The 12,118-nt window shown below is 45.9% G+C and overlaps 1 protein-coding gene across 1 annotated transcript in view; it reads left to right on the top strand.

The window, feature by feature from the left end:
* Positions 1-6,875: 6,875 nt before the first annotated feature.
* The window catches only part of RALYL (RALY RNA binding protein like), a 216,325-nt gene continuing 211,082 nt past the window's right edge, over positions 6,876-12,118 (top strand). The window contains exon 1 of the mRNA XM_016198919.2: positions 6,876-7,676. Within this exon, the coding sequence (XP_016054405.1) occupies positions 7,649-7,676 (28 nt within the window). The 5' untranslated portion in view covers positions 6,876-7,648. The remainder of the gene's footprint in view (positions 7,677-12,118) is intronic.

Raw genomic sequence — 12,118 nt, 5'->3', positions numbered from 1 at the left:
AGAGATGCTGGCACGGATGTGAGCGTTCAGGTTAGGTCCTCAGTCATTATAGAAGGACAATATAAGATATTGACTTGGAGATTATTCTGTATTTATTACAAGAGAATCATTACAAAGACACAGACATCAACTGCTTTGAGGTCTCAGCATTAGAAGGAAGTTCAGCCTTCCCGGTGAACCTGGTAAGAAAACGAAATCACGCCAGGTGCCTGTTCCGTTGATTTTTCTGCAGCTTTTAAGGACATTTTGTCTTATTAAAAATTTTTCTTAAAATGTGTTTTGTTTTTTAAAGAATAAAATAGGCTTAATAAACAAAGGTGGAGTTTACATTTTAATCTGACTTCACTGAGAATCTCTGACTATAATACATGTTGATTCCATTTTAGTTCCATTTGAGACCTGGATTAAAAAAAAATCCAATTCTGAGTTTCTGAATGTCTTTTATCATCCTTAACGGAGCGTCTCCTGGGGGACGAACTGGAGCCCACATTTGTTTAGACACCTCCCGGAGCCACGTTAACCAATTTCAGCTCTGAGGTTATCCCACCCGGTGTCACCTGTTATGCAGCCCAACCCGGCTTGAGTAGGTCGAAAAGAGAATCTACATATTGATGAATAATTTGTAAATATTTTAGGTACCAAAGTAGCATTTCTCTAACAGAACACATTTATTTCACAATAACAAATGCATATCGTTAGAATCTATTTAAAAGTTACACAGCTTATGGGGCATAAATGAGGAGACTGGATGTTTTACACTCATCTACTTGAGTGTTAAACGTGTCAATTCACTACCATAACCTCTGAATTTGTCATTGACTATGAGAAAAATATACTATAAATAACATTCAAATCATCATAAAATGATAATATATGATATTTCAAGATGCTAATAAAAGTCTTTATCCTGAATGGAAGCGTTTCTAGCTTTATCGGTAATTCTACCCAATTCTACGAACATTTCATGAAGCGACAGAGCCTTGGTCTGTCCCAACAAGTTTAGCAAATTAGCAGATGCACTACTTTTTGGCAAAATTTTATCTACAAAATCCCTCCTTCCCCCACAAAGAGTATTTTTGAATCAGGCGTCTGAGTTTTAATTTGCAATCTTTCACTTAGTGTACTATGATACTTTGATACTAGCTTTTTAAAAATTAGGTTTAAAGAATATTTGTTGATTTCTTCCTATAAGCCTTAAAACGTGTCACAGTTTCTGTTGTACAAATGGCAAGAAAAAAATTACAGATTACCTTTATTTGTGACAAAAACAAATATCATGTTTAAAGATTAAATATCTTCTGGAATTCAGTTTGTTACCTCCTGAGCTCTGAACACCACTGATTGAAGGAATGCTAATAAAGCATGCTGTTAAATTTTTAAAAATTAGTTACCAATTCTTTCTGAAAACAAGCCAAAAGGTGATGTATGCATATCAAACGGTGATGAGCTCTTTTTCCTAGTTGTGTGACCATCAAGCCCTACATTTGATTTTATGTAATTTGTAAAGACAATGCTTCTGAAACTGGCCTCACACCAGGGCAGGTGACTGCCTGTGGTGAATGGCTTGTCAAGGGGGGTGTTTGTGTACGTGTAAGTTTGTGGCATGAAATACTCCTATTTTGCCCAGTGGCCTCCAAGTTGTTCATTATATTTTTAGTTGAAATGCCTGTGTCTGGTCTTTGCTCCTGTTTTCTCTGGAGCTTTAGATAAATAAAATAACAAGTAACTCACTACCCTGAAGCCTCCCAGCCAAGGGCTGTGATGTTTTCAGATCTTAACAAGGCTGACCCCTCTCCATGCTGAGGAGGGAGACATCCAGAGAGAAAAAAGGAATCTTGGGGATGCAGATTTTATATATATATATATCTCATATCACTTACATAACTATTTCCTAAAATCGCTTTTACCAAATGTCTACTCACACATTTACTAGTATAAAATATTTCTGTGAGTTTTGTAAGAGTAGACGTCCAAGAATTAATGTACGAATACGTCCTATCCCCTGAACATGTGTAGGAAGAACTTGGAGGCATGAAGGAGCCAGTTCATGCCTCTGCCTCTAAGCCCTTGGGGGTCCACCGTCCAATGTCCGCTTTCTCTGGAATATCTTTCAGATTCTTCTCTATAAGCAAAATCTCTTTTCCAGCAAAACCACATTGCCTGCTGTCACCAGTCCGAGTCAGCAGGACAAAGAAACCTCCTGGTTTTGACGCGCAAATGAAGAGATCTCTTTCCAGCGTTCCCTCTTTTGAAAACTGTTCCTCCTTCGGGTGTAGTTCTGTGAATCCCGGCGAGACGTTTCTGGAACTTCCAGGCAACGTTTAGTTTCGCTCCAGACACACACTGGACGGGCTGCAATATTTTTCAAAAGTGCTTTTTGCCATGTCTTGTAGGACTCATCAGTATAACCCAAATCTGTCCAGTGTCTGCTACTTGTCTTACATTTCAAAACACATAAATAAAATCCAGGCAATTTTCTGGAGGTTTTCCGGGCGCCGCCTGATGTTCCCGGTCTTCCCGTTTCTGGGCCTCGCCCCTCACCTCCCATCCTGACTCGAGAACCGTGAAGCCCTGTGCTGTTCACCTGCTGCAGTCCTGGGCCCCTGGGCGGGGTCCTTCAGAAGGTGTTTCTGGTTATAGGATTTTAGCACAGTACGTGTCTAAGACGCAGTAAGTAATCAAATGGCACATATTTCTCCTTTATGATCCTTCTCACTAGCGTTTTTTGTTTTGCATCAATCCCCCGTCTTATCTGTTCCTTTCCATCTTCTTATTTGCTTATATTAATACATAAAAAAGTGTTTTAAAATTAATACGTTTAAACCTTTGGTAGCTTTTCAGAGGCCTATTTCTGGCTCTAGGATTGTCACACTTTTATCTTTAACTCTTCAGATCTGAAGAGATACCTTGGGTACATTTGCAGCTTCTGAATTTATAAACTGACATATTTGATATTCTCTTTAGAAGGTGTGATTGTAAGACCAGTCGTCAGTAAATAAGGGCAAATGGTGCAGAACACACAGCTGTCATGTGCTGCTCCCTCCCGCCTGGGCCCAGGGGTGCTCGTGGGAGACCCATCAGGGTTTCCGGGGCACACACTCTGCCACTTCTGCCCGAGGTCACTTTACCATAAAACCACATTCGATCCACTTAATGCAACATAAACACATTCAAAGTGAGGATGCTAGTAGACATACTAATTTACTTTAAATTTATTTTCTTAGCAATGTACACATCTTATTAATTTTACATGGAATTAAACATGAGTGTACCCAAATCAAAAGAAATCGGGATGTGTATTTTACTCCACATATCTGAATCTTGTGGATTCCATAAAATATGTAGAAATAAGAAATATTGAAAAATAAATTATACACCACTTCTGATAGTTCCTCCTGGTTTCACTTGTTTTGTATCATATTGTTACTGTTTATCTTCAGGTCTTCTAACCACTTTCTTTGATAATTTGTAAAAACTATTTGATGAGTTTTGGTATTTGCAGTCTCTTTAATAAGAATATTGGAAAAAGTAAAGGAGACCCACCAACCTGAAAAAGAGAATTATAAGTATTGTATGTGACTAGGCAGGGATAGAACACATAAGTGGAAAAGTAGAGTAAAATGAATCAAAAATTAAAATGGCTAAGTTGTGAAAAAATTATCGAGCCAAACAAGAAAAAATGATCTGAGGGCATTGGCTATAAAAGCACACGTTGGGCCTACGACATGATCTCTAAAGATATATTCATAGATAAAACACGTACATATATGCACATATAACTCATGTCTCCTCAATATCTTCTCATGGAAAACCACTGAGATTTCACAGCATAGATTTCAAAATAGACTTTTCCTCAATCGGCACTCTTGACTTGTCTTATCTTCAGTTCACTATATTCTCAATTATGAATCCTCCGTGGCTGACTTCAGAATGGACGGCAACAGTTCACGTGGCAACGTGGCTTTAAAAAGTGTCTGTGGTTGACCCCTGAGGGTGTGGCCAGGAAGTACGTGGCCACATCTTTGGTACAACTTTTGCTAAAGAAAAAAATGAACCCTTTAATCTCTGCTTTTGAAGGCTTACTTTCTTCTTGTGTTTTATAGAATAAAGAAAATAAAACCTGAGTGCAATTTCGTGTATTGCCACTGTTATCTGTGGTGAATGATGTAGCCAAATCGATTCCCACAAACTCATTTGACGTCTTCTTACTTTAGAGTATTGTGCATTTGTTCACAGACTTCAGAAGCCGTATCTGAAAATACTGAGCATCCTTTATGTATTTTATTCTCGCTGTAAAACCAGATAAAAGCTGGGTCCAATCCACCGCTAACATGTACTAACAATGGAATCCATGGGCGACTGCTTACATTCTGACTCTATTTTCCTAATCTGTAAAATGGGTAGAAAGACACATTGTTGCAGAGCAGATACAAGAACTAAATGAGAGTCTGTGCTGGTCCAGACTAGTTCCCCGAATCTAACTGTGTTTACTCCTGGGTTTAACACAGCCATGCACCCTAAAGAGACTAGCAGATTGGAGACAAATTAATGCAATAGGGTGAGCACTGTACTGTGATTATGTAAGTAGATGGGAAAGTGCAGGGAGGATATTGACGCCCTGCCTTTTCTCCAGCAGGGCTGCATTTAACATAAAGGGGAGTCGCTTTATTGAATAATAAAAGCCTGCCCATCACTGAGACTGGCCGCCTGCCACCTCTGCAGAGCAGTTCTAAACAGCTTGTTTTCCAAGTTCTTCTAGAATAACTCTCCAAAGCCCCGCACTGCCCGGCCTCGCTCACAACTCATTTTTAAAGTGAACTGGTTCACATTTGAATACTGCGGTGAGAGAGGTGCTGGAAAAAATACGCATTAAAATATTCTCTTCTTCTTACAATAATGACAATCAGATTTTTTCGGCATGGAAAGAAAAATTTGGAAAATTTAGCAAACTGTTTCATGGCAGGAAAAAAAAAATGAACTCATGACTCAGAGAAGAAAAAGACGTGTGAAGAGATCTTATTATTTTTTTTAATAAAGAAACGAAGCCCAGTGTGTTTTAGAGTGGAAAGCACATTTGATCTGTACTGTGCAGCTAAAACCCTGTGATTTCCGGATAGAATTCAACGGGGCCTCAGGCGCTGCCGAGCCCACTTGGATGCCTTCATCTCTGTCTCTCTGACCCTATTTTCTATCAGCAACCCTCACTCTCAAGTACGAATAACAAGTTGTTGTAGGGCTGGCAACCCACCAAAATAAATATTTAATTATATTTTAATGGTTATTTTAAATCTCTTCTGTTTAAATTATGGATTAAGACTTTATTGGGTCGATGAATTCCGACCCGGCTGTTCGGGAGGCCTGCCTGCCCCTGGGGCTCTCCAGTGGCCGTGGGCGTCGTTTCCAGATGGTCCAGCGCAGGGCAGGCCCGGGGGGCGTTTTATCTTCAGTGTCAACATTGGGAACGTGAAGCCAGCAGCCCGGGAACTGCGGGCTGTGCTAAAGTTTCATTCCCAAACGCAGATGCCGATTCATCCCACACCACCCGGGTTCAAAGCGGCCCGGGGACGTGGTCCCGAGGCCGGTGTCGCACGAAAGGAGGAAACCGGCCCGTGTCCAGGCGCCCAGGGCGCCGGCTCTCGGAGGGGCAGGAGGTTCCCCAGGCTTCGGGCGGTCGGCTGGTGGCATCTGTGTTCCCGCGACGGGCCCCGCGGCCCGGTGCCGCGCGGAGGACCCCGGCCCCTCCCGGCCCGAGCGCGCGGCTCGGCCTCCGGGCTGCACGCCCCGCTCCCGGCGCGCGGCTCCCCCGCCACCGCCCAGCGCTCGCTCCCCGCCTGCGGCTCGCACCACGGGCCCCCTTGTGTCCCAGCCCCTGGCCCTCGCCTTCCAGCCCCGGCCCACAACTTGAGCGGGAGTCGGGCGGGAGCCGGGCCCTGGAGCCTCCCGGAGGAGCCCGCAGGCCGGCGCGCGCGCACGGGCCGAGCAGACAATGCCCGGCCCGCGCGGGAGCGAACCCGCGCCCCGCCCCCGGCGACGCGCCCGCGGAGAGGGGCCCGGGACAGGGGCCTCGGGGAGAGGCTGCCAGGTCCCTCCGGGCGCGGAAGGTGCTCCCCGCGGGCGCGCGCTCCGAGGGCGCCCCGGGCCGACAGCGCCCCCAGGGCCGCCCCGAGCCAGGCCCGCGTTGCTCCGCGAGGGGGCGGTGCGGACCCAGGGGGCGGGACCGGCCCCGGGCAGCTGGGGCGGGGAGGGACCTGGGGCAGCCGGGGGAGAGGGCCGGGGAAACTTCGGGAGGGCCGGGGAGGGCGCGCCCCTCGGGTAACTACCTGGAGACGGAAAAGGGTCGCACCCGAGAGGACGTGGCAGCGGCTCAAGTTCGCGGGCGCAGCAAGTTGTTCCCGCCTCGGGCGCGCGGCCGGCACTCGCGCTCGGCCTCCAGGCGGCGGCGCCCGCGGCGGCGACCACGGGGACGGCGCAGGGGCGGCGCGCGCGGCCCCCTCCCGGCGCTGCGCCCCCGCCCGCCCGCCCGCGTGCGTGTGCGCCCGGCCCGCCTGCGTGTGCGCCCGGCCCGCCTGCGTGTGCGCGCGCCCCGCTCGGCCCCGGGCCCCCGCCCGTCCGCGCGCAGCGCCGAGCCAGCCTCGCCGGGCGCCGCGCGGCTCCGTGGGCGCCCCCGGCCGCCTGCGCCCCCCCCGCGAGGCAGCGCGGCCCCGTCACGTGCCGGTGCCCGAGGTCGAGACCGAGAGAACCGCGCTTCCTTCCCTCTCCCACCGCCATACTGTATTTTATACCAAATCTCATTTTTGTTCCAACATTTTACTCCCGCTCGGTGAGTACCTTCTCGGTGGCGATCTTGTCCTGTTCTTTTTTTTTTTCTTTTTTTTTTTTTTTTGGTCCTTGTTTTTGGTTTTTGGGTTTTTTTCCCTTCTTTTTTTTTTCCCACTTCTTTGCTTATTGTTTGTACTGGGGACGCTGGAGGAGCATGGTTTTCGGCCCTTTCCTGACCCAAGTTTTTCCAGCAGGGACGGGGCGGAGACGGGGCGCCGCGCCCGGGAGCCCGGGCGGCCGCGCGGGAGCCGCTCCGGCGAGACGTGCAACTGGTTTTATGGAAAAAGCGACGTGAAGTGTGGCGCCGGTTTTTTTTTCCTTTGTAAAAATATTTAAGACGCATGTTTCTCCCTCTTTTTGGGCATACTCTTTTTCCGATAAGATTTTTGGATAGGTGGGATTTTACGCAGTGTTGACAAGTTTGTGGCTTTGCCGCAAACCACGGAGCAAAGGCATCTCTTTGCCATTTTCTTGGTGCCCTTTTTGGAGCTTGTGAGAACAAATCCGTTTTGGTTTTTGTGTTTTTTTTTTCCCTCCTGTTTTTGATGCCCATTGATAACGTGAAACTTTTCTTGCAGCTGGTTCCTGGGATTATTTTTTAAGCAAAATGCTTCCCCCCCCCTTTACCGTAACGATGACTTTTGCGCATTTGACTTTTTTAAAAACCCGAGATAATTTTATGATGGATACCCTGATATCTAGAGCTCTATTATTCCTTCTTCCTCCCCCGCCCCTCCCCTTAAATCAATTTTCAAATGATGGCAGTGGAAGGTTTTTCTGGAAAAAAAAAAAAAAATGAAGTGCGGTTTGGTTTCCTTGTCAACGGAAGATGAACCGAACAGCCGAGCAGCTCGCAGGTACTTGGTCCCTTTGGAGGCGTTTCCCGGGTTCGCAATGGCAGCGCCGGTCCTGGCGAGGACACGTGTGTGTGTGTGTGTGTGTGTGTGTCCGTGTGTCCGTGCCCGCGCGCCCGCCGTGGGGACAGCCGTGCGGGGCGCCGGGGAAAGTCCCCTGCCTCGGATCTGGTTTTGGATGTGCGCAAAACGCGGTGCCTCCGCCGCTGCGCCCAGGTCGTCTCGGCGCCGCGGGCTGGCGGAGGGAGGGCGGCGGCCGGGGACTCGGCTCCTCCGGGCCCTGTAAGTTCTCCGAGGGCCCCTCTCGGAGCCCGAGGGGCTCGAGCCGAGGACGCGGCGCCGGGGAGACGGGAGGGAGCGTCGGGGCAGCGTCGTCCCAAGGGGCTGGCGGCTGGCCACCGGGTCCGGGCGCCGGGGACCTTTCCAGATCCCAGAAGATGGCACCGGCCCCCGCGCGCTCGCTTCCCGCGCCGCGTCTTCGCCCGGAGTCGGCGACGCAGTAGGTCTCCCCCAGCCAGGTGGCTGCCTCCGAAGGGTGTTGCTGTCTTGCGGCCGCTGCGTTTGCATCTGTTCCTTCCCCGGTGTGTTGCTTGGGGGTGAAGGGCTCGCTGGCGTCGCCCAGGGAAGGGGGAAACAGTTACCTCCATGAGGCACAGTTGGGTGTCGCGTTGAGGACTGAAACCGTTAGTTTGTTACTAATGAGACCGCTCCCCAAGCACAGACCTGCCTTTTATCCGAGTTGTAAAGAAACAGTGTTGACTCTCTGTAACCACCTGATAGTGGCTCCAAAGGTTTTCCCCGAGGACCGGGCGCAGGACAGGTCGGGGCTGGTGACGGTGCTGATTTTGTCTGTTGGAAGCTATCCTCGGTGCTGGGTGCATTCCGTGGAGTTTTTGATAGTTTATGATTGTTCGGTTCCATGTTTCCAGGATAAGGGAGCCCTACTTTTGGGAGATGAACCAGCTGGTAATAACAAGCCTTTTCTGCACTGAGCTCCGTGACAGAATCTGCTGGAAAGCTTGCCTTTTTAAATAAATGTGTCGTACTTGAAATTTTAAAATCTGGAGGGTGGCTGTTACTTAAATGATTTGATTCTGAAGCTTTGATTTTCTTTCCCTTTTTTTTCTTAAATATAAAGTTCAGCCCGAAATGTATCATGTGTATGAAATTTGTATTCGGTTAAAATGACTGGGAAGCAAATGAAATAACGTTTCACCTCTCCGACTTAGTTTTCTTCTAGGTTATCTATAGACATAAACACTGATTCCAGCACAGGGAAGGGCCCCTAACAAAGGGGTTAATAGCACACGATGGCTTTTTCAAGCAGATATTTCTCTAAGTCTGTAGCCTGAGTCTGTGGAATGAAAAGTTTTATGCCTGCATTTCTTCACTCCTGGTGGTAATAGAGTTAGGAATGTAGATGACCATATTTATCTGGAGAAGATTAAAATTTATTGTAATATCTAGAGAGCTATATATTTCTTTACTAACCATGCACTGTCTCATCAAAGGTCTGTCTTTGGAAGTTACAGTGTGAGTTATTTTTGTGCTCAGGGTAGCTTTTCTCTGCTGAGAAAGCCCTGTTGCACTTACGTAAGGAAGACGGTTCGTGCCCTGCGTGTGGACAGCCACGCCTGAGGTCCGCAGAGCTGAGTTCTAAAATGTGGCTCGGATACTGTGTTAACTGCGCTCCCAATTGTGATTTCCGTGCATGTGTGCAGTGAGCACATTCTTGAAACGTAGCCTTTTATCTGGTTTAAACAACTCACAGAAACATTTAAAAAGCCACTTGCACCAATCTGGCTTTTCTAAGTCGTTTTTTCTCATACTAATGTACAGAAGTAGGAATGCTCATTTATCTAAGAATGCAAGGTAATGCCCGTGTACAGTATTTCTTTGCAGGTTGCATGCCATGTGAATCATTTAGTTCTTTGAAAAGAGAGCCTGAGTGAATGGGAAAGAAACAGCTTGAGTGATCAAGCCAGAATTTTCATTGAGGACCAGTGGCTGCCCTAAGGGAGGGGTAGTCGAGTCTTACATCTTTACACCTGGGGCAGACTTGGAGCTGTACTGTGCGATGTGCCCCAATGAGACAGAAACCATAATGGGGCAGAGGGAGATTTGCACGGGATTTTAACGCGGCAACAAATATGTGCTTGTGCTTTGAATTCTGTAAGTAAAGATTATACTAAGAACCTGCGGTCACCTTAGGTTTTCATTTAACTTCATCGTTCATTGTATGATATGCTTATGTTACATTTCTATCTGTTACATTCAGATTTTTGAGATTTCCTCCTTGGGGGATCATACTGGTAATTCTACAGCTCTTTAAAGTGGGCACCTACCTATTCTGTGAATTGTTTTTATTTATTTTTTTGGTTTAAAATCTTTTGAGTGCCCAATAGTTAGCACCCCCTACTGGTTTGTCTTGGGAAATAACATTGTGCTCTCATTCAGCAAGCAACCCACCCCATGATTCTGAACAACTTAATCTTGCAAATAACCTTCAGCAGCTTACAGAAAGAGAGAAAATATGTATTTTGTGGGGAGAGAGGGCTTCGGAGGTGTAGGTGGGGGGTGAGGGAAAGAAGGCATCAGTTAAATTGGCTATTGGGTTACTAACTGACCTCAAGTACTTTATTATCTGAATTTCGATAAAGAAATCGCCAGAAACTTGAAACAACCTGTTAAATTTCCTGGAAGTATAGAAGAGTTCCAGGAACTTTTGTGGGATGCCAAAATTGGGACTTTTTTTTTTTTTTTTTAATCCTGGATTACTGAATTAATTTCACAGTTTCTGTCCCAGTCTTGAGCACTGCAGAGAAAGAAAACCCTCGTTGGAGTCCTGTTTTGAGTGTGTGGTCTGTCCAAGAATTTTTAAATGAAGACATTTTCATCGTTAAAAGTAAACACTTATTTCTTATATTTATCTTTACGTAGTTATAAGCAAGCAAGGAGCGCACGGATTTTTATCTCAGTAAGGCATGAAGCTGAGCTGCCTTTATTTATAAGGAGAGAAAGTTTGAAACGCATTTAAAAGGCACTCTTGCTTAACTACAAAAGATAAATTATGTTTTTCAAAAGATAAATTGCAGCTGGTTTGTTTTCTCTAATTTTTCTGAAAGGCCACTGGTTAAAGGAACTACTGTAATTTATGCAAACAGAATAGAAAAGTAATGCACATACATTTGATCTTCCAAAAAATATATTGTCCTGGTTGAAAGAGTCGTGTGCTATGTAGATAACTTTCCTAAGTAAAATAGCCACTTTTTTGAAGCAGCTGGTGAGGAGTGAGTGGAAAAGCCCCCACGCCCGTGATGGTCTGGGCAGGGCTCCCCTGGCGGCAGAGGGTCTCGCATTGCTGGCTGCTCATCGGTACCGCAGGCAACTCCTCACACGGTGCATCGAAACCGGCAAAACTGCGTGGGGGTAGAAGGGAGGCGGGTGTTTATAATCGTTAGCATGATCGACAGGAAACTGAAGAAAATATTTACTAACAGTTTAATTCATTTATTCTCCTCTCTGGCTTTTGAAAACTTTTGTTTTTAAATGGTGATTAGCTGTGACTTAAAAACAAATATAGTTATATCTTCCCTTCTTTTCATCATATTGCCATTAAGAAAATCCTATTTTGTGCATTAAAAAACTGAGTTATTAATAAGTTTGACTTTTTTCCCAACTGTTTAGGAAGCTCTGGAAAGTAATCAAAAAGTAATTTTTAAAAATATTCACTGATCCTGACAGTATTGTTATTATTTTCTTACTGTGTAGTATTATCACTATTTGCTACTTCTGCTGACTTGAACAAATGTTTTTAAAATCCCGTTTTTTATAATTCAGTGTGATTTTTAAAATTTAATAAATGTCTCTTCAGTAATTGACAACGGCGACATAACCATTCACGTTAACGACAAGGAGGACGGTTGCTTTCCCTGCACCAGGATTTCAAGAACAGTAATTGTTAAGTAAACTTTAAGTGACAGGTAATCCTGACTGTAGCCAAGCTAGTTACATGTTTAGCAAGTCAGGTGTGATATCAACATTGTATCTGCCATCATTCTTTTCATTATTAAGTTTTGACCTGCGGAACGCGTGTGTCTCACCCAACCGTTGCCTGATTAGGGTAGTTTTTCTTATTCTCAGAGCTTTTTGTTTTTGAAGATTCTGAAGAAAGTATTGGGGAATTTATTTTTTCTTGTTGCCCATTGGTTCTGTTAGACGTATGTGAAGTAGCAAACGTACATTATGGGAAACTGAGTGTTTTTCCCAATTCTGCCATAAATTAAAAGCTTTCACTTCTTCGTTTGCAGTATCCTGTTGTTTTTCTGGGTCTGAATCCTGGAAAATGTAGAGGGGTTGATGCAGTTTTTTCTAAGCTTTCCCGGCCACAGAGGGAGAGCCTGCGTTTGTGTTTAGGATAAACGTCCTCTAGACTGTCTGTCCTT

Source organism: Miniopterus natalensis, chromosome 16 (genome assembly GCF_054644295.1).
Source record: "Miniopterus natalensis isolate mMinNat1 chromosome 16, mMinNat1.hap1, whole genome shotgun sequence".
In the NCBI taxonomy this organism is placed as follows: domain Eukaryota; kingdom Metazoa; phylum Chordata; class Mammalia; order Chiroptera; family Miniopteridae; genus Miniopterus; species Miniopterus natalensis.
Note: the sequence above shows the minus strand (reverse complement) of the source record. Positions and strands in the feature narration are given on the sequence as shown.